Genomic DNA, 19,835 nt, shown 5'->3' on the forward strand with positions numbered 1-19,835 from the left:
TCAGTTCGTTGAATCGCCGTACTAGAATCATGAATGCAGCATTTGCTCTCATCGTGCTATTGCTCATGATTGCTGCCACTTTTGCAACACCACATTTAGAAGTCGATCTCAACTACGATTCCCATCACGATCCCCACCAAAATCGTCATTACTATCGGCACCACGATCCTCATGCTGATCCTCACTACGATCCGCACCACCACGACCATCATCATTATTAAAAAGTAAAACATTTCAAAGTGCACAACAAAATTTGCACATATATTCAACAATGTAAAAATACAATAAAAACTATCAAAACAAAAACCAACTTTTAATGTTCTAGTTCTGTTATGTACTAGACTATCCGAAACTCATGTGCAAAATAAAGCCAACAATTCGGTGAATAACTCTGGGGGGGAAATACAACTCATGGAGCAATTCGCACCTTTCGGCAGGTGAAATTCAATTTATTTTGTTTGTCCACGCTGCGATTGAAATTCCCAAAATCGTATCGCCACCATCATAATGCTTAAAAGCCGATAGCCTCTCCGCAGACTTGTCAGTCGTTTGCGAAATCTTGCCAAGAAACATGAAAGCTATAATCGCTCTTATCGGAATTGTGCTGCTCGCCATTGCTGGAGTGATGGGTACACCTGTTGTTGTTGGACTGCCTCTTCCGCTGCCAATTGGCGTGGGATTTGGAATACCACCGCCTCCACCTCCGTCGTACGGATACTATTCATACCCACATCACCACCACCATCATCATAATCATGGATACGGCTATGACTACGGTTATGGAAACTATGGATATTGAGGAACCCCACTGACTGGAATTTAGAGTTTTATGGAATTTTATTTATTAAATTATTTATATAAATAAAGAAAAAGTAAATAAGCTAAACAGCACGTTTGCTTTAGATGTGGAAACATTTCACTATGATTATATATTATAGAACAATGGCTTTTCGAAAAAATGTACAAAAGCTCAGCTTGATTTTTGCAACCAATAAACTTTCCCTAAGAAATTTTATGGTAACTTGCCATAACCCCTTTCCTTTGCCACAAAGCTCTTGCAACATGTGAGCTTCGAAAGCTTGCCCTTTGCATTTGGCTTGCAGCAACGACCTTGAATGCACAGCCACAACCCGAAAAGGGGAGGGCGAATCAATGCACCAGGAAAATTCAATGTCAGTGTCAAAGCTCGGAAGGCATTTAACCGCCTACAAAACTGAACAGTATACTTTCGGGCATTCATCGCATTACGTATACGCCGCGCTGGTCAGTGAAAGGTGCTATGATGGGCGGCGATTCGTTATTGCAACAATAAATAAGTAAGAAGAAAATAAAATTCGAAGGCGGTGCTCGCGAGAAATTGCGACAGGCGGACAGTGAGACAAATTTAGCCGAGATAGATAGAGATTCTTGGTGGAGAGCAAACTGTTGCTGCTGATTCTAGTGGTGCTGCCACTGGGCCTGAGCCACTGGGTGGCTGTGGTGGCGCTGGTGGCGGTGGCAGTTTTTGTTTGGCGGGCGGCGGTGCCAAATGATGATCATGACCGCGTAGAGACGCAAATAAATATAATTGAAACACGATCAAACTATAAGCAAATACGGCAATTGTGTAACTGCAACGGCATCGTCAACATGAACAAAACGATTCTGCACTGGAGCTATCTGAATTTCAAGGATGTGCCGATGGATCTGTTCCTCTACGAGGATCTCGAGGAGGTCTACCTCAAGGAGAACTTCATCTCGGTGATACCCAAATGGCTGCTGAACATCACCACACTGAAGTTTATTCATTTGGCTGGCAACAATCTGAGTGAGCTGCCGGTGGACATCTATATGCTGGAGAATCTAGAGTTCCTGGACGTGTCCAACAATGAGCTCAAGGAGCTGCCCCCCACACTGGGTCTCCTGTTGAATCTCCAGCAGCTGAATGTATCGGGCAATCAGCTCACCGAACTTCCAGTGGGTGAGTAGGATGCTTTACAGTCCCCACCGTGGAATCCATTCACTTGTACCGCTTGCAGAGCTCAGTGGTTTGCGCAATCTGGAGCACCTGAACATCGGCAAGAACCAATTTCGCCGCCTGCCGGTGCAGCTGAGCGAGTGCGTCCGCCTCAACGAGCTGAATGTGAGCGACAACGAGGCGCTGGTCCACATCCCCGAGCGCATCTCCAACCTGCCCATGCTGCAGTCCCTTGCCGCCGATCGTAAGTACACCCGCGTATCGGTATCCGGATCGTGAGATCGGGGATAGTAGAGCACACTAATGGCTGCTCTCGTTGGCAGGTTGCGCGCTCGTCTACTTGCCGGCAGCTCTCTCCAAGTTCATGAACCATGTGCGCATCTTCCACAACACCGCTATCAACTACATACCCATGGTCTATGAAAGGTTCTATCAAAACTTTTACGACAACCGCCAGAGGAATACTCCCGTGTAAGTTACTAACTAGCGAAGAAATTGGCGCTGCTATTTGATATTAGATGATTGATTGATTTGATTGATTTATTTGGCAGCCCAATGTCTTTTAGTTTCGTAAACAAAATTGGGTCTTAATAAATTCGAACTGTTTGTCGGTGATGTGCATTTCCTGGCAGATTGCCTTTAATCATGACTAAGGGATTTCAGCTAAATTGTAGCAAGCAAAGGGGGAAAAATTAGAAATTAAGTAATTTGCAAACATATCCTCTTTCTAGCGCCGTTCATCGCAAGGGTTTGTTTTGGGTCCGCGAGCTGGAGACCAGCACCAGGTTGCTGCTTCCGGTGGGCACCCGCACAGTATTTCCGGTTCCGTCGGCGGAGAACCGGGTCTCGCTCTACGACGACTGTCTGCACGCTCTGCAGACGCTGAACCGCTTCACGCCCGTTTATGAGAATGTAGCCATGCACCGTCTGCTCCCAGAACCGTACATCAGTTCCCACATCAACAATGGACCCATCGCGCGCTGCACGAACTCCACCTGCTCCAGATGTCTGTATACCTCGTACTACTTCATGGTTGTGAAAAGGTGGGTTGGGGTTACGCTAATGTTTGCTCGGCGTTAGTCATGTGGTCATTGTTTTGATACCGCCCAAACCGGTCCGCTTTCTAATTGGGAGAAATGGACCTATCACAATCGCAAGAAGTACAGTGAAGACTGCTTGCAAAGGAAATGCTTTCTCAAGATTATGCTTCAATCGTAATCCTTTCTTCAAATTGCGGGCTTAGTTTGTCTTGAATGATTAATAACCAATAACCCTTTATAGGCGTGGCAGTACGTCCAAGCAGCTCTTCACCTGCAACTTCTGCACCAACCGATGTGGTCTCCTTTGGTTGACCAGCAATGATAAGAAGTACTACCAATTGGCTTGGCGAGTGTCAGATGATGACGACGATGATGAGGAAGAACACATGGCCAGCAGCAAATAGAGCTGCAGTAATTGAGATGAACTCGCTGTATATAATTATTTAGTTATTACATTTAATTATCATTAATTAGTTTTGTACATGTCATGTAAATGTTATCGAACTACTGACAGCCAGCGCCATGTGTCCAAAGAGAAATCGAATTCTACGGCTAAAGAAAACTCTGTTTCGGTCCTCGCTCATGGAGGTGTATGTAGTCATCCAAAACGCAATGATGGGCCTCTGGAAAGGCATTTCGGCAGTCAACGCCATGGCGACCCATCCTGTAGGCATCCAAATACCTCACGTCCAGCGTTCGATGAGGTCTAAAGGATACATCGAGTTATCTGCGACTTGAGCTTACGCGAAAGTCAACTTACCTTAACAGCCTGTGGAGCAGTTGGGCGTAGAGTCCACTATGCTCATCCACCTGACCATTTTCGCAGATCAGACGTTCCAGACAGGCACTACCATTTTGACCCAACTGGTTCATATACGCCTCGGCGAACTTGAAAAGCAGCAGCTGAGGCTCATCCACCAAAAGACGAGCTGGAGCCGATGGAGGAGCTGGTTGGGTCAAGGGTCCCTTGAGATTTCGGGAGCCATCCCACAGTTTCCACCAGTAGATTGGAGTTTGTGGCTCGTTGAACTGATAGTGAAAGTTCATCAGCCAAACCAACTGGCGCCACGCCTTTTTCTCCATAAACGGAACCGGAAATGCACATCCCGAAACAAACTGTAGTGACACACATGTATTATTGTATATCGATTAATACTAAATAAATATTTGATGTCCAACCTTGACCACACCGCCATTCTGATAAATCAGGAACCGTTTTTGCCTTCTGTGATGTCGCCACGAAGTGAGATTGGCCTCTAAAGCACTCACAGCCTCCAGAGTGAAAAGGAACAGTATGCTTTTCGCCCTATATTAGAGGATCATGTGTCAGTGGAAACTAAAAATAACACCTCATGGCTTATTAACTCACAACAAGTTCATGTTGTCCGCTCGAGCTCTTGCTAACGTTTACCGCCTCGATTCTTACAGCTCCGCAGTCATGGCATCGTTCTACGACAGTTTGTAAGCCGGCGAGATGGGTGTGTGTATGGTGTTAAAGAGAGGTGAGAAAAAGCACGTGATCCTATGGGTTCCCTACTTTTGCCTGCCCGACTAATTAGCAAACACTGCGTCTGAGCCACCAGACCACTGTAAACGGTGGCCATGACTTCGGAAAGTCATTGGACCGATTGCAGTGAATGCTTTCGGGTTCAATGGAAACGTCGCTGCGACGTGAGTCAACTACAGGTTGGTCTGGCACTCGACGGTTATATTTGCCTCTTAACTGCAAACTAGAGCGTGTTAAGGTGAAAACATTTACATAGTTATATATTTGAATCATAAGTGGAAGGAGCTGACCCATACTTTCCTTGGAAACCGCTACCAGTTGCAGTTGGCTTGTTGTCCAGTTCACTTTTTGGGGCTGCCATGGTGAGGTGGCATTACCATAGTTCCGTTTGTTCCATTTATCGAACAGCAGCGTAAATGTCGGAACACTCAAGCAGTCCAGTCCAGAAATAAATTGCGTGGCGTTAACTGCCATATAACTGTTTTGGCTTCGAGGCAAATGTAACAACAACGATTTGGCCAAGGAAGTGCAGCAAAATTTGATTTTGGTTTAGACAAAAGAGTACGAAATTATCTGTGAAAATGATGCGACTACCGGGAATGCCCATGCTGCCAGGTGCGCAGTTCTACGATGTAAGTACTTGGCTATGGGGTGTCCTCCAATTATTAAACATCGACTTCCCGACAGCGTGGAAAGCGTCGCCATCCGCGGCAGCAAACGCTGATGCACTACCAGGGCATTCAGATGCTTTCGGACCGCCGGGAGCCGGAACTGGTGGAGCCCAATGGCATTGTGGCCGATCCCAAGTGTCCGCCCGTGCCTGCCCAGCTCAACAGCCTGTGGGCTCCGAAGGCCACCACCAAGTTGCCACCCTGGTTGGCCTACGACAAGCAGGTGCTGTGCTTCAACGCCTACTTCAAGGAGAACCTGACGGAGATCTACCACGCTCCCTACCAGGTGCGCAAGGTGAAGATCTTCTTCTACCTCGAGGATGGCACCATGCAGGTCACGGAGCCGAAGGTGGAGAACTCCGGCATACCGCAGGGCTGTCTAGTTCACCGCCAGCGCATCCCAAAAGCTCCACCCACCGACCGCGAGTTCATCTCCATCTTCGACCTGAACGTGGACACGGATGTGCAGATCTTCGATCGAGTGTATCACATCAGCGGATGTGACATCTTCACGCGGCAGTTCCTCAATCGAGCTGGCATCTTCGTGCCTGAGGCCAAGCAGGAGCCATGGTAAGTCAGGGATTCCTCTTTCCACATTTAAGTATTTTAATTTCAAAAAAACACTTTAAATGAATATTGCTATAGTAATGATGAATTGAATAAATCAAAGCCAACTTTGATTTCTTACTTAGTGATCCCACAACAGAAATTCGAAAGCGTTCAGGCTTGAAGCAAACGGGTAATACCTGCACCTCGGCTCTGCCCAAAAAACATGCGTTTGCCCAGTTCCTGGAGTTCGACAGGCGAGTCCTTAAGTTTCAGGGGTATTGGAACGATCGTAGTGAGTTTGGTGATGTGCGAAAGCTGGAAGTCTGCTATTATCTGGCCGATGACACCATTGACATCAAGGAGAAATTTCCACGAAATTCTGGGCGCGAAGGACCCACAACATTTCTAAAACGAGGCAAGTTGCCAAAGGAGTTCTCTGGTCTTCCCTTGCCTGGGCAACAAACGGCCATGACGTTGCTCAATGTCCTGGGAAACAGTATGCGCGATGTGCGTTACGTAGCCGACCCATTGAACACTGGTCAAAAAGAGGTGCAACATTACACCGATCAGGATCTGCAGATAGGTGCAGTGCTAAATGTTTTTGGGAGGAGTGTCATACTTACAGGCTGCGATCAGTTTACACAGAGCTACTACAGAGAAAAAGTAAAGTAAAACTAATCTTAAAGTTCATATATCATAAATTAAGTTGACCTGTTACTTTGTTTTTAAGTACGGCATCCAAGAGTTTTGCCCTCAGCCGATTCCAGAACGGAGTGATATTCGACCGTACACTCAAGGTGGCATGTCATCCCGTCGGTTGCCACCCTACAATGGCTGGGGTAGCCACGAGGATTCCGAAGGCAACTGCATTACAGTGGAACCCAAGCCGCCGCAGGCCGACTTCAAGAAGCTCTTCAAATACGACGGATGCATTCTGCGCTTCGGAGCCAAGCTGATCTCGGCCATACGGGACAATGGAGATCGTGACTTTGTCATCAGCTATTTCCTGGCCGATGACACGTTGCAAATCTATGAGACGTCACGTCGAAACTCGGGCTTTCTGGGCGGCGAGTTCCTTAAAAGGGCACGTGTACCACTGCCTGGCCAGGATATGTTCAGTTCCTCAAGACCTGAATACTACAGGGCCAATGACTTCTATATAGGACGCACAATGACTCTTAAGGATCACATTTTCCACATCGTTTCCGCTGATGAGTTTACGCTGATGTACATGGAGCAACATCCCAGCGAGGTAAGTATATTTTATGGACAGTGTTCTGAACAAATTAAATTACTTTACCATGTCTATTTAATCAAGTATCATCCGTATATCGTTATAGTTACAATTCTGTAATACCGCTTTACATATATATTATATTTTCAGTTCCCCGTAGCGGACATTCGACAAATCATGCAGAAGATACGCGAGGCAGTGCGTCCGGATTACAAGCAGTTCGTGCTGCGCTGCAAACCGGATGGCGACCTCGGGGACTACACCACCGTTAGCTTCGAAACGCTGCGCTCGACCCTCCTGTCCTATCTGTCCAAGGATTGTCTGCTCAACCATGAGATCGTGACCGTGTGTCGCTTCTTCTCGGCTGAACAGGCAATGCCTTCCAGCTGCGACAGGAATCGAGTGCGCGCTGCCGCCCAACTGGAGCTGAAGCGAGCTTTGTGGAACGGCGTGGATCAGCTAAACGATCATCTGAGCCACATCAATCCGGCGTGCAAGCCGTACATCAGCGAGGGTCAGGTGAGGTCCACTTTGCGAGGCTGCCGGCTGCCCTTCAGCTTGGAGCTGGTGGAGGACATACTGATGGTGCTGCAGCGCAACGGACAAAACGAAATCGAGGTGCGCGACTTTCTCGCCTTCTTCAACATGCGCAACGACCAAGTGCCCGACATTGCTCCTCTCAACATTGCCTTTGAGCTCTGCCCCAAGTTGCCCTTCCTGCACAAAGGGCGCCTGGTGGACTTCACCTGGTTCCTAGACTACCTTGGAATAGAGGAAGAACTAAAGCGAGCCAACAATTAATGAGTAGCGAGGGCGTATCAAAAATTGCATGTATATACAGAAAAATTCGTGGCAATATAACTTTCGGAATGGTGAACATCGTGCTTAAGACCTAAACCCTAATGGTATTCTACAGTTTTGACTCTGTGAGCCAGTTGAAGGACTGCGGCTTGCGATCGGATGACGGGCTGATTGCCACGTTAATGATGGTCGGCCTGTCGGTGAGCTGATTGGCCGCCTTGACAGCCGCCTGCAGCTGTTCGATCTCTGTGCAGAAGTAGCCCTTCATGCCGAACATTTTCATCATCTCCTCGTAGCGCACCTGAACTCCCAATGCCGATGGTGGCGTGCTGCAAGATAAGATTAGCCGTAAGTACTTGTACCAGATAAACCGATAAGCTGCTAGCACTCACATTTGGGTAAGATCGCCCTCACTGCGAATGGCCTCAAAAGTGTCCTTGTCGAAGCCGCCATAGATGCCATTGTTGTTCACAATCACAATGGTGACGGGCAGCTTATAGCGCACCATGGTCTCAATTTCCATGCCCGAGAATCCGAAGGCGCTGTCTCCCTCCACGCACAGGACTCGCTTTCCGGGCGCAAAGTCGCGGCAGAAAAGCGCGGCGGCTACGGCGAATCCAGGTCCCACGCCCATGGTGCCAAAGGTACCGGCATCCAGGCGATGACGGGGCTGCTCGTTCAGCAGCATGGAGCGACCAATGTCCATGGTGTTGGCCCCCTCACTAACAATGATCGTGTCCTTGGGCAGCAGCTCCCGGAGATGGTGGAACACCGCGTAGTAGTTGAGCGGCGTCTCCGTGTTCAAGGACATCTTTTGCACGGTGTCGCGGTTCTGCTTGCACTTGACGGCCAACTGCTTCCACCAATCCTGCTCGTAGCCGAAGCGGAAGTTAACAGCGTTCATTTGCTCGAACAATTGCTCGGCGAACGGGCGGATGTCCGCCTGGATGGCCACCGAAGCCACAACCGAGTTATGCAGCTCCTCAGGATTGATGTCCACCTGGATAAACTTCACGTCCTTGTCGTAGCGTGGAGCCTTTCCGAAATGGAGAATCCAGTTGAGGCGAGCGCCCAGGAGCAGCACCACATCGGCCTTTTGCAAGGCCAGGGTGCGAGCCGAGGAAACGCACTGCGGAGCCGTGTCGGATACAACGCCCTTGCCCATTGGGGTGGGGAGGAAGGGCAGGTTGGTGTTCTCGATGAAGTGGCGCAGTGTGTTCTCGGCATGGGCGTAGGCGGAACCCTTGCCCACGATCACCAAGGGTCGCTTGGCCTGTCGCAGCAACTTGGCGGCCTTGATCACATCATCGTGTGGCGGATAGGCTAGTGGGGGAGCCGGATGGGCCAAAGCCTTGTAGATGCGGGCCTCCTGGGCCTTCGACTGCAAGATGTTGCCAGGGAAGTCCAGGTAGGCAACTCCAGGGCGTCCATAGGTGGCATAGCGAACCGCTTTTTCCACGTGCAATGGAATTAGAGCAGCAGTGGCCGGACGGGCAGCGTACTTGCAGTACGGACGGGACAATTCGACCTGCGGGCACTCCTGGAAGCCTCCGATACCCTCGTGATCCTGGTTGGTGGCACCGCCAATGACGATCAGTGGCCAGCAGTTCACCTGGGCGTTGGCCATGCCACCTGGTTGATAAATTGAAAGGGATTAGTAAGGATTAGCCCATCTGGGATAACTTATTCGTATTCTTACCAGTAACATGGAGCAACCCCGGTCCGGACACAACCAGGCAGACTCCTGGCTTTCCAGTCAGGTAGCCAATGGCCTGGGCAGCATAGCAGGCGGCCTGCTCGTTGCGCATTCCGATGTACTTAAGTCCGGCGGCCTGGAAGGCCATGGACAGCTCGATGACCGGGATGCCGATGATACCAAAGACATATTCCACGCCCTTAGGAATACAGTGTACATATTTAGATTATTTATTCAGCCATCAATCAATAAATCAAGTCAATAACTATGGAAATTTATAGAGCACATCACTATCCAATGTGCAAACACGTTCTTAAGTGATTTGCCCGGAATCCGGTTAAAGTTTTATTGATTTTAATCTGCCCCCCGGCGATAATCGCCGCTGCAAGCACCAAGGTGTTTGGGTCGTGGTCCCAAACCTTTGGAACATGGTCTTTATCAAATCCGCTCCGTCTTTTATTAACCGGAGTAATCGGGGGCCATTCTCACCAGCAAAACAACAACAGCAACAATAACCACACTTTACCAAGTGTTTTTGAACTTTGCACAACAAACAGGTGCCTCAAGATAAGAGACCACTCCATTGTTCTTGCCAGCGCCACAGATTCCGCGACCCCCGTTCACAAATGGCATATATAGTAGTTGGGCAATATCCCAAGTGCAGGAAAGTGCAGTGCCAAAATGTCGGACAAATGGCTGGACGACCAGGTGATCCTCTTACCTGTTGCTTCAATGACTCGGCAATTATCTGCACGGCTTCAACCTCGGCCATTTTGCGCGGTTTTCAGTGAGAATTGACTAAAAATGTATTATACGCCGCCGCGTTTACTTGCGTACTGGCCCCAGAATTTGTTAAACAAATTAAAATGTAGAGTCCAACAGAAGCGGTGACCGCTATCGATGCATCGGTATCGATGATTTCCTACCCCCAGCACATCGATTGTTGTGGCTATCGATGCCCACAGTCAGTGTGTACTTATGCGATCGTCGTTGAAAGAAAACATACATTTTTAATTATGCGAGTAAGTTCAGTAAGGTAACTGCATAACTTAAATCATGTCATCAGAAAGATAAAATGTAAGTGATTTTTTTTAAAATTGTTAATATTTGAAACACTCTCAGCTCTAGTAACCACATATCGTAAAAAATACCAAACCTGTGTCAAAATCAGTTGTGTAAAAATACCAACAGTTACATACCAGCTAGCTATCGATGAGACAGCCCTTTTATCGATTTGTTCTAATTTCCCGCCTATATTCGAACTTTTTTCTAAGATACCAAATTTTTTTTTTTTTTTTTTTTTGTATTTGTTTTATTGCCATGCCTTCCTGGGTTGCTGAGCCTTCTGCAGTTGGTAGTTTATGTACAAGCGATATGTGCAATAGTAAAAGAACTCAACCACTGAAATCATACTTAGTCCCAGGCAGAGATTGAAGATACCACCCAAATCCGCTGCAATTTATGCAATTTAAAATATCTGATCTTTGCGACGGTATATACACTCACATAGTAGTCCTATCCAAGACATAACAGTCACTTTCCGGATAACTGGAACCACTTGTTTGGCCAAATAGACCCTGAGAACAAAACTGTCGTTGTTAAGCAGTTCCGGAGAGCTGCGAATTAAAAACTAGTCTAGAACCCATTAAGTAATCCGTATTATTACTCACTAGAAGCGGCTGACTGAGTACTGATGCTGGTTGAGATCGGTTTTGTAAGACAGCGTGGAGTAGGTGACATCATAGCAATTGGGCAGGCACTGATCACATCGCACACTTTTGAAGTTATCTACCCAGATGGAAAGGAAAACCCTTTTTGTTAAAGGAACCCCTTTTTAAATCCCTTTAAAACCCACCATAGTTGGCAGAATAGCAGAAGGTGTCGTTTAGATTGCACTCCTTGAACTTGTTGCCCACGATGGGCAGCAGATACGGATGGCAGCCGCACTTCTGGACGATGGCCTCCGTCTGGCAGGCGAGAAGACAGGCGGCCTGGCGATAGTTGCTCAGCTGCAGGTCGCCCGAGATGAGGCAGTCCCTCTTACGTTCCGAAAGTTCCAGCACTTCCACCGAGGAGCTCTGCACCGTCGGCGATACCTCCACAAAGCTCTCGGATTGGGCAGTAATGGTTACCGAAGCAGCCGCCTCAGTCACATAGTCCATGGGATGGTGGACCAGTACTATCAGGCCGGTGTTTAAGTTCCGCTCGCTGCCCTCCGCACCCACGAAGGTCAGTCCTCCGTCCATGCCAAAAATGTTAGCCGAGAAGGGCACAAAGCTGGCGTTCCTGGGATTATAGTTGAAGGAACAACAGGGTCCCAGGTACGCAGTGGTGGGAATGAACGATAGGTACTCGTGGCTCTGGTTGCACTGAAACTCCGTGTGGCCCCAGAAGCAGCGTTTTACGTAATCGAAGCAACCCGGACTGACGGCCATGGCCGCCTCCCAGATGGACACGTTGTTCAGCCGCAGAACGGCATCCGTGGCCCGATAGCTATCGTGTCCCGGCGGCTCAAAGCTCTGATCCGTGAAGGCGTTAAGGAAATCGAACCCAGCGATCACTTCTGCCATGTCGTACTCCTTGGGAATTTTACTACAAGGGAAGCAAAGCTGTAAGTAGATATCCTAAACTTACTTCTCTGCTCCTTACAGCGTTTTCACATAGCGATCGACCCGCTCCGAGTTGACCACCTTCGGACTGCAGATGGTAACGCCCGGAAAGGCCACATCCGTAATAGAGAGATCGTTGGAGATGGTGTTCAGGATGGGATAGGAGTAAAACTTGAGCCACAGCAGCAGGGTGAGGTAGATGCTCAGCAGGAGCAACTGCAGCAGTACCGAGGACCAAATGAACCGGGACAGACCGTAGGTGCGATTCCGCCGCATAAGCCACATGCCGCTCACCTTGGTCCGCTCCGTGTACTCCCAGAAAGTGGCCAGTATGGCTGTCCTAATCGAACTTGGATCCTTTCCACGCTTTCTGCTCCCATCGCCTTTGGAGGTCCTTTTGCCAGGCGTTGGCCACTTTCCCGATTTTATCATTTTGTACTGTCTGCAGCTGGTGCCCAACTTCCTGGCTTTTATAGGCCACGCTAGTGTCCTTAATGCCTGGAATAATGGCTGCTAATTATAGGTTGATTGAGTGACTAACTTGTGACCATTAGCCGTAAGTTTACTATTCTAAAAGTTTATTGGTCGAATTAATTAACTTGTACAGTATAAGCATTAATTATAATACACTAAGATGTGTGGATATAATAAATATTTTGAGTAACTTGTATTTCCCCCAATTTCTATGACTAAATCTTTTAATTTTGAATTTAAACTGAATTTTCACACCTTATAAATTGCGTTTTTGACTTAGCCGCTAACCTACTAACAACTTGTTGAGCTCGAAGTTAATACGCAATTAAAAGCGTCAATTTGTTGGCTAAAAGTGTCCTCAAAATTGATTAGCATTTGACTAATTACGGGTGTCAATTCCGTTTCTTCAACCATGAGTTCCTAATCAGCAAACAAACTCAGCAAAGAGTCCCAACCAGTTCGAGAGAGTATATTCCCCGACCAGGTTAAGGTCGTTGTGCCAATCTAAGAGGAACTGGTTTCGATCTCAGCTGACTCGTGAGTCAGAATTCACGTGCGCGGAATGAAACCATTAAGATTAATAATAAATACACGGCTAAGGTTTTAATAGGACTCTCCATAAAGAAGTACACAAGAAGTCGTTATGGCATTAATACTTAAAGTACATAATCACAGGTGATTGCCAGGGCACAAACTACAACTTTGTGTTGACAATATCCTCTCGCGACTCGGTGGTCTTAACCTCGTTCCACTTCTGGATCTTGCCCGATCCGAAGACCCAGAAGAACAGCGCGGGCAATATGTATGCAGCGGCTCCAATGATGAACACCCAGTGCCACTGATCGATTGTGTTCTATGGAGTATGGAAAATTAATGAATACGGATACTCGGAATTTCTAGAGCATCAACACAAACCTCGTTCTTTGTAAAAGCGGCCACAATCAGAGGCGAGAAGATTCCGGGCGTGGTGCCAACACAGTTGATGATGCCGTACAGCGTGCCCGCATAGTTGGGCGCCAGATCCTGTGAGTTGGCCAAATTGGAGGCGGTGGCAGCTCCATTGAAGCCCAGCGAAATGGTCATGATGGCAACGCACACATAGGGATCGCGACCAAAGTAGGCCAGGATGATCAGCATGATGCCGGGCAAGATGTGAGCTAATCAAAGTAAAATCAAAAAGCTATAGTATAATAATAAGGTGAATAATATAGCCAAACTTACAGGGCAGGCAGAAGGCCTTGCGCATGCGAGTCACCGACAACCAGCCACGTCGACGAATCCAATCCGCCACGGCGCCGAAGCCGAAGGCGCAGAGCAGACGTGCCACATGCGGCAAGCTGGACAAGAAGCCGGCGGACGAGAGATTGAAGCCCAGGACCTCGCTCAAGAACTTGGGCGTGGCGGTGATCAGGAAGAACAGACCCCACATGCTGCCGTAGTGGAGCATCATGAGTGACCAGAAGGGCAGCGACAGGATGAGCTCCTTGTATGGTGGCCACTTCTACAAAGGTTGCAACAAATGTGTAAGTGAGTACTTCTTGCCTTTTATGGACCAACATACCTTCTTGTTGCTTAGAGTGTCACCCAAGCTGCTCTCGATATATTCCCGCTCCTTCAGACTGATCGTATTGTGCTGGGCAGGAGTGTCCGCCACCAGGTAGAACCATATGGCGACCACCACCAGCACGAATATGCCCACAATGTAGAAGGCCCAGTCCCAGCCCAGATTCTCGATGATCACACCGCTAATGGGCCATGTGATGACGGTGCCAAAGGTGCCACCCATCAACGAGGCCACAAACTTGCCCTTCTCATCCGGGGGCGACCACTTGGACACCAGGCTGTGGCAACACGGATACACGACACCGTTGAGGAAGCCGATCAGGAAACGGACGGCAAACACAGCATATTTGTCCCAGGCAGCTGCCGCCGGAGTCAGAGCTGTGAGGATTCCAGCCACCAGGCAACTGTAACCTGCCACATTTCTGGCTCCCAGCATCTCGGCTAGAGTGCCGGCAGGGAGTGAGGTGATCATATAGCCATAGAAATAGGCACCCAGCAGCAGAGCCTGATCCGATTGCGTCCAGTTGTAACGCGGTCCATACTAAGTGGGAAATGGCAAATATACAATGGATTAGATAGGATTGACAGAGGATAGTCCTTAGTATCCTGATTCCCATTGATCGAACTCACATCGGGCAGTACCTCCACCTCCGTTCCATTCTCGTGGCTGCTCGTGTCCTCCACCATGGCGATGATGTTGATCGAGAGATTCACCCGCATCATGTAGCTGAGGAGGCAGGCCATGAAAAGCATGATCGCCACGTTAATCCGCTTGGGCACATAGACTGCAAACGACAGCAAATATTGATTATTGACCAACGGATCGTTATTCAATTCATGAATAGAGGTACAGGCAGGCCTCTCGCAGCACATTAGATCAATTAGCGGATTGGAAAGATCTCCCCATTCCCGTTTTTTGGGGAACGGGTCACAGATCTCTAATGGGCTGCGCATGCGCAAATCTCAATATTTGTGGTGGATAACATGTCGGGGATTTCGGGTATTTCGGGGATGTCGGTGCTCCGATCGAAGATCATCACGTGAGGCCTTATTAACGACAATTCCGAGCGTGTGGCCATAATATATTTTGGGTACTTACAGCACGGCATGAAGGCCATTTCGGCGGCTTTTGTTATGACTCCGTTGCCTCACGTCGCTTGTCAGCTGAAAAACGAAGAAAAAAACAGGAAACTGTTAGCCAGATCTTCGGATGCAGATCACTTTACGTACATACGAGTGTGGGTACTTCCCCAGGCAATCACCAAAAAAACAAAATATTTGCGAATTTATTGAATTAAATTATGGAGGCTAAAAATGCCAAATCATTCAGGGCTATTTTCGGAAACACTAGATAAATTTCAATAAATTTACATACCCGTTGTCCAACTCATTATTTATTTGCTTTTAATTTGTTTTTGCTCTAGTAGTTTAAGGAAATGAATAATGGTCTTTTAAAAAGCAATTCATCTATTCATCTATTATTATTATTAAATAAGTACTATAATTACAGCTCTAAAATTATTACTAATGCACCGAGTAAACTGAACTGAAAACTTGAAAAGTTGCTTTTTTGGCTGACAAAAAGCAGATAACTTAATCGGCTGCTTAGTTAGTACTGTCATCTAAATGACAATAAAAATACAATTTAATATTAGTTCAAATGCCCATTTCCGTTCATTAAATGCAACACCCAGATAACTTCAACAATCTGTTAATATTGTTATATAGTAACTAACAAACTCAACTTATTAACTTGCACGTGTAACGGTCTATTTGGTATTAGCCGTGAATTTTTTACGTTTTTTTTCATATCGGCCGAAAGTGCTTTTTGGCATTATCTGCGTGCAGTGCACTTGTCAAATTTTATAAGCACGTACTCGAAAACCGGCACGTGAGTGCCCCGTTTAGTCAAATCGAGTTGCGCTCGAAATGACAAAATGCATAACTAAATCGAATTTAAACAATTTCGTCGCCGATTTAATTTCGTGCCACCAAAGTGTCGAATGGCATTGGCGACGTCAGAGGAAGCAGCATGATAATTGACCCGTGGCATGCTATGTCCATTTTCCAATCTAGCCATTCTAACTCTATCTATGGGATGTGATCTGGCGATAATATGGCTTAGATGACAGATGGGAAGTAATGTTCTGGTAGTTGGATCATTTAAACAGCTGCCCTCGCTGCATTTCGCACAAACAAACAAAAAAAAAGATATGCTATTCAAGTTTGCGACATAAAGGCACTTAATACATACTGGCGTTTAATTAAGAATTATATTGAGATCGAACACTTGTTGCTTGGCTAGCTTAATGATCGCCCTAGATAGCCGGCCAAAATCGAAAATGCAAGTGCCCAAATTGGATCGACTTCCCGTACTAAACACACACCACAATCCAGACGATTGTCCCCTTAAATCATGAAATCCGATTAAAGGTCTGGCTGAGAAGGTGGCCATAAATACATATACCTACTTTATGCACGCTGTGATAAGCAATCTCAACGCAGGCACAGTGCGTTACCTGAATGGAGCCAGGGAATGTCCAACAGCAGTAAAAATAGCTCCCTTTCTATCCATTTCTAGACGGGTTTTTCGTACCACATCCTGTGGACTAGACCACAAACTGGATTATGGCAAAATAAGGAGGCAAAACCAAAGGCCATCTAACCCTTTGGGGCATATGGTTTTATAGTTTTATGGTTGCATATGGTTTTAATTACGTGAGTTGACTGCGAACACTCACCCGTAGATGCTTTTGAGCTCACTAATTTGGCAGAATAGTGGGAACTAGTTTTGGGAACTATTGATGTGCACTACGTGTATTGAAATCTTTTAATTATACCCCTGCGCAGAGATCAAAGAACGCGACTAATGACCTTGGCATTCATTTTGGCCGCACTTCTGACTAATTGCAGGGAATAATGTTACAGCGATCTGGGTTCCCGATAAACTGCTGAAAGCCCAAACAAATCATTAGGTTTTGTTTCTCCTATATTTTCACTATATATAGATGGGCCATTAAGTTAGCGCCAGCTTCTCGTTCTAATCTAAGGTGTTACGCCCTTATCAACATCCTCGCCATTGAGTTTATAAAATCAGCTAGGCAATTTATGGGCCATAAAGAGGTGTTTTATAGCGCATGGGCATGGTCGTGATAAGTTTTAGTTGGCTATATCAACTGGCGAACGACCATCATTAGAGTCAGGTTAATCGGCAATTAGCCGCAATCGCAGTGGACCCCGTTAACAGCGAACTGTGTGTTTACCACGTTAAATGATTTGATTTACGATCGCAGAGCGCTCGATTCGAAGGATCGCATTTGAGCCATATAGTATATTCGTATCACTATATATGCAGGTCAGCCACGACTCCCAAGATGAAGCAACCGAGTATTCACGGGTATTCATAACACGCGTTCCATTTACATAAGACTCGCTGCTGGCTGGCTGGCTATCCAGTTGGCACGATTTATTATAAGGTTGGTCCCATCTCTCTTCGCCCTTTTCTCGGGATCCTCCTGGTGGCAGTGGAGGCCCACATCAAAGTGGAGTTCGATTCTGGCATAGAACTCTGCTGGTTATTTCAGCGCAATCAGGCGTAACTGGCTAAAACAAATCAAGACCGGTAATGAACCCACTTCGCTTGTCAGTTATTGTTGTGGAACATTGTATTTGCTCAAATTGGTTTCTCATAGCCTCACTGGGGCGAAATGAACTGCCATTTTGCACCAATTCCCATTGAAATCATATAATTTGTGCTGTTTTTTTTGTTTTTAGTTTTGCATTTTTGCACGTTATAATTAAATTTCGGAAAATTACGTGGCGCATGAAACTCTAGCAATATGATTGTAGTAAATGCCTGTCCAAATCAATGCGACAATTGTGAATACTATTGCACGCACATGCTAATAGAAAATCACAAGTGTGAAGTGAATATTTGTTATTCACAAAACTAAGAAAGTTCGCCAAGCGAACGCTTCGAATGCCCCATGAATCCAAACCTGTACCTGCACAAGCTGGAGTCTTCTTTTGACCAACCTGCCCAGCCTGGGTCCAAAGTCTCTAATCCTGAGCTGCAACCACCACTCGGGATGACAGTGGACCAACTTGTTGGCAAGGCGTGGTGGAACTAGCGCTATAAAATTGAAATTGCTGGGAATGGTGGACGGTGGGGTCGGTGGTCGCGGTTCAATGAATCAAAATAACGAAACCTGTTATTATTTGGGATGCAAATTTTCGGGTAACTGAAAATATAACGGTCAAAGCCTAATTAAGCTGGCATTCCAATACGATACGATACGATTCGATTCGATTTCTCTCTTCCGAAACTCTGAATGTTCCTATTTGATTTGAATACGTACAGGCAAACATCCGAATATAACATGAAAAGGGGGCCTGTCTCGGCCGATTTCTTCGCATCGATTTGTTATGGAAAATTTGCAATAGACCATGGATGTAGACCCTAGACCCCACACACAACAATCCATCCACTCGCGATCACAAAACACTCCAAGTCATCTTCGCTTATCTGCGCGCTCGCACTTCTTCGTGGCACCAATTTTGCATGGAATTTTACCACGGAGCCCACAGAAATAATATCGGATTAATTTGGGAAACATCTCATCTGCACGCAGCTGCAGCACTTTTTTCTGTTTTTTGTTTTTTTTAACTGCTCGAAGAAAACTGGACTTTCTCGTCGAAATGCGTGGAAATGGCTTGGCTGCACCGAACTCACTTTGTGTGGCTGCCACTTGTTGTCTAGGAGGAGCTGCTCAGCGGGCGAAACGGACTGCTGAGAACGTCGCGCGGCGAATGAAGCTAAATCGGCGGTTGCCAATGGCATATATACATATACTTGGGGCGACGATTTAAGCAAAACTTCCACCTGCCGCAGTCGCAGTCTCGTTTTCAGCGGCGGCAGCAGCACCGGTTAAAACGGTTAAAAATTGTTTAAATTGCTGCCGTCGGTTGAAGCTCATCGTCGGCGACTGCTTTTTTAACGCTTTCTGATAGCGTGCCAAAAATCGCATGCGATTGTGCCGCGAAATTTGTTAACAACAAATCTCACAAAATTGTGCTAAAATGTAAGCCAATAAACACGGTGACTAATAATTCAAAAATATTACTAATTTTTTGGGCACATCCCAGTCCAAACTGGCGAATGATAGTAGTATTCATAAATTTGGAAAAAATATCACCATAAAATACACGTGCTGTAAAAACTCACTTGACCGGTGTTTTATAACTTAAATTTTTGTTTAATTAGCGCACTTGGCAAATGCCGGTGAAAAGCCAGAGCAGAACAGATACTATTGACACAAGTTTATTTATAATTAAGCGCTCGTCTTCAGACGCAAATAACTTCTCACAATCCTCACCTTGGGTAAGAACGCTATTTCCAGCATAGACAGTTGGTAATCCGAACCGTTTGGACACATCCGACTTGTTCCACCGCTGTAAACGACTTGATTTCACGGCAACAATTGGCTTCCTGGCCAACTATCTCACCCTGGAGTGGCTTATAAAGTGCTTTATCTCCAGCGGTTATCCGACTTGTACCAACACAGAATGTACATACATGTTGCCAGCCCATAAAGCTTAATTGATGCATTTAGCTGCTTGTTTCTGATAAGAGGCGATTATGAGTGGAAAATGTCAGCTTTTCAGTAAAATATGTACGAGTGACGAGCATATTATTCTTTACATTCCAGTGGAGGCGCCTACCTGGTGTAGGCAA

The 19,835-nt window shown here is 46.7% G+C and overlaps 8 protein-coding genes across 11 annotated transcripts; 4 read left to right on the forward strand and 4 right to left on the reverse strand.

The window, feature by feature from the left end:
• The first annotated feature begins 29 nt into the window (after positions 1-29).
• Positions 30-221, forward strand: LOC117138597 (histidine-rich glycoprotein). Its single transcript, XM_033300779.1, has one exon. It carries the CDS (start codon positions 30-32, stop codon positions 219-221), a length of 192 nt encoding a protein of 63 aa, XP_033156670.1.
• A 350-nt stretch (positions 222-571) lies between these two features.
• On the forward strand, positions 572-799 carry LOC117135478. Its single transcript, XM_033295694.1, has one exon. The coding sequence runs from the start codon at positions 572-574 to the stop codon at positions 797-799; it is 228 nt and encodes a 75-aa protein (XP_033151585.1).
• A 435-nt stretch (positions 800-1,234) lies between these two features.
• Positions 1,235-3,493, forward strand: LOC117136682 (leucine-rich repeat-containing protein 18). Its single transcript, XM_033297692.1, has 5 exons — positions 1,235-1,960; positions 2,019-2,201; positions 2,281-2,428; positions 2,689-3,000; positions 3,239-3,493. Exons 1-5 carry the CDS (start codon positions 1,630-1,632, stop codon positions 3,399-3,401), a joined length of 1,137 nt encoding a protein of 378 aa, XP_033153583.1. The 5' UTR covers positions 1,235-1,629; the 3' UTR covers positions 3,402-3,493.
• On the reverse strand, positions 3,453-5,065 carry LOC117136683. Its single transcript, XM_033297694.1, has 3 exons — positions 4,367-5,065; positions 4,177-4,303; positions 3,453-4,113 (listed from the first exon to the last, which is right to left on the reverse strand). The coding sequence occupies exons 1-3, from the start codon at positions 4,375-4,377 to the stop codon at positions 3,754-3,756; spliced, it is 498 nt and encodes a 165-aa protein (XP_033153585.1). The 5' UTR covers positions 4,378-5,065; the 3' UTR covers positions 3,453-3,753.
• LOC117136680 (EF-hand domain-containing family member C2) lies at positions 4,994-7,861 on the forward strand. The gene is made up of 5 exons (XM_033297690.1): positions 4,994-5,136; positions 5,192-5,745; positions 5,868-6,387; positions 6,455-6,976; positions 7,109-7,861. The coding sequence occupies exons 1-5, from the start codon at positions 5,086-5,088 to the stop codon at positions 7,757-7,759; spliced, it is 2,298 nt and encodes a 765-aa protein (XP_033153581.1). The 5' UTR covers positions 4,994-5,085; the 3' UTR covers positions 7,760-7,861.
• On the reverse strand, positions 7,775-10,374 carry LOC117136681 (2-hydroxyacyl-CoA lyase 1). Its single transcript, XM_033297691.1, has 4 exons — positions 10,177-10,374; positions 9,459-9,654; positions 8,152-9,391; positions 7,775-8,088 (listed from the first exon to the last, which is right to left on the reverse strand). Exons 1-4 carry the CDS (start codon positions 10,225-10,227, stop codon positions 7,869-7,871), a joined length of 1,707 nt encoding a protein of 568 aa, XP_033153582.1. The 5' UTR covers positions 10,228-10,374; the 3' UTR covers positions 7,775-7,868.
• Positions 10,375-10,767: 393 nt separating this feature from the next.
• LOC117138396 (sodium channel protein Nach) lies at positions 10,768-13,022 on the reverse strand. Of its 2 annotated transcripts, XM_033300471.1 has the most exons (5): positions 12,105-13,022; positions 11,311-12,047; positions 11,126-11,243; positions 10,962-11,071; positions 10,768-10,907 (listed from the first exon to the last, which is right to left on the reverse strand). In XM_033300471.1, exons 1-5 carry the CDS (start codon positions 12,494-12,496, stop codon positions 10,768-10,770), a joined length of 1,497 nt encoding a protein of 498 aa, XP_033156362.1. In that variant the 5' UTR covers positions 12,497-13,022. The 2 variants fall into 2 exon arrangements, with proteins under 2 accessions (XP_033156362.1, XP_033156363.1); XM_033300472.1 differs by lacking the exon at positions 10,768-10,907 and having other exon boundaries at positions 10,996-11,032.
• A 93-nt stretch (positions 13,023-13,115) lies between these two features.
• On the reverse strand, positions 13,116-19,761 carry LOC117138395 (sialin). Of its 3 annotated transcripts, none has more exons than XM_033300470.1 (7): positions 19,477-19,761; positions 15,201-15,265; positions 14,732-14,886; positions 14,100-14,642; positions 13,760-14,039; positions 13,454-13,695; positions 13,116-13,391 (listed from the first exon to the last, which is right to left on the reverse strand). In XM_033300470.1, exons 2-7 carry the CDS (start codon positions 15,217-15,219, stop codon positions 13,233-13,235), a joined length of 1,398 nt encoding a protein of 465 aa, XP_033156361.1. In that variant the 5' UTR covers positions 15,220-15,265; positions 19,477-19,761; the 3' UTR covers positions 13,116-13,232. The 3 variants fall into 3 exon arrangements, with proteins under 3 accessions (XP_033156361.1, XP_033156360.1, XP_033156359.1); XM_033300469.1 differs by lacking the exon at positions 19,477-19,761 and adding an exon at positions 18,834-18,935; XM_033300468.1 differs by lacking the exon at positions 19,477-19,761 and having other exon boundaries at positions 14,732-15,265.
• Positions 19,762-19,835: the final 74 nt, after the last annotated feature.

This window comes from Drosophila mauritiana, chromosome 2R (assembly GCF_004382145.1).
Source record: "Drosophila mauritiana strain mau12 chromosome 2R, ASM438214v1, whole genome shotgun sequence".
Classification (NCBI taxonomy): domain Eukaryota; kingdom Metazoa; phylum Arthropoda; class Insecta; order Diptera; family Drosophilidae; genus Drosophila; species Drosophila mauritiana.

Coding starts and splice junctions, on each gene's coding strand:
- LOC117138597 (XM_033300779.1), top strand. CDS start 30: ATGAATGCAGCATTTGCTCTCATCGTGCTATTGCTCATGATTGCTGCC.
- LOC117135478 (XM_033295694.1), top strand. CDS start 572: ATGAAAGCTATAATCGCTCTTATCGGAATTGTGCTGCTCGCCATTGCT.
- LOC117136682 (XM_033297692.1), top strand. CDS start 1,630: ATGAACAAAACGATTCTGCACTGGAGCTATCTGAATTTCAAGGATGTG. Junction 1,961..2,018: donor GCTCACCGAACTTCCAGTGG/GTGAGTAGGATG, acceptor TACCGCTTGCAG/AGCTCAGTGGTTTGCGCAAT. Junction 3,001..3,238: donor TACTTCATGGTTGTGAAAAG/GTGGGTTGGGGT, acceptor AACCCTTTATAG/GCGTGGCAGTACGTCCAAGC.
- LOC117136683 (XM_033297694.1), bottom strand. Junction 4,114..4,176: donor AGAATGGCGGTGTGGTCAAG/GTTGGACATCAA, acceptor GTGTCACTACAG/TTTGTTTCGGGATGTGCATT.
- LOC117136680 (XM_033297690.1), top strand. CDS start 5,086: ATGATGCGACTACCGGGAATGCCCATGCTGCCAGGTGCGCAGTTCTAC. Junction 5,746..5,867: donor GAGGCCAAGCAGGAGCCATG/GTAAGTCAGGGA, acceptor TTTCTTACTTAG/TGATCCCACAACAGAAATTC. Junction 6,977..7,108: donor TGGAGCAACATCCCAGCGAG/GTAAGTATATTT, acceptor TTATATTTTCAG/TTCCCCGTAGCGGACATTCG.
- LOC117136681 (XM_033297691.1), bottom strand. CDS start 10,227: ATGGCCGAGGTTGAAGCCGTGCAGATAATTGCCGAGTCATTGAAGCAA. Junction 9,392..9,458: donor GGGGTTGCTCCATGTTACTG/GTAAGAATACGA, acceptor TTTATCAACCAG/GTGGCATGGCCAACGCCCAG. Junction 8,089..8,151: donor GAGGGCGATCTTACCCAAAT/GTGAGTGCTAGC, acceptor CTTATCTTGCAG/CACGCCACCATCGGCATTGG.
- LOC117138396 (XM_033300471.1), bottom strand. CDS start 12,496: ATGATAAAATCGGGAAAGTGGCCAACGCCTGGCAAAAGGACCTCCAAA. Junction 12,048..12,104: donor GATCGCTATGTGAAAACGCT/GTAAGGAGCAGA, acceptor CTTCCCTTGTAG/TAAAATTCCCAAGGAGTACG. Junction 11,244..11,310: donor CTGCTATTCTGCCAACTATG/GTGGGTTTTAAA, acceptor CCATCTGGGTAG/ATAACTTCAAAAGTGTGCGA.
- LOC117138395 (XM_033300468.1), bottom strand. CDS start 15,055: ATGCGCAGCCCATTAGAGATCTGTGACCCGTTCCCCAAAAAACGGGAA. Junction 14,643..14,731: donor AGGTGGAGGTACTGCCCGAT/GTGAGTTCGATC, acceptor TTTCCCACTTAG/TATGGACCGCGTTACAACTG. Junction 13,392..13,453: donor CCGCTTTTACAAAGAACGAG/GTTTGTGTTGAT, acceptor CATACTCCATAG/AACACAATCGATCAGTGGCA.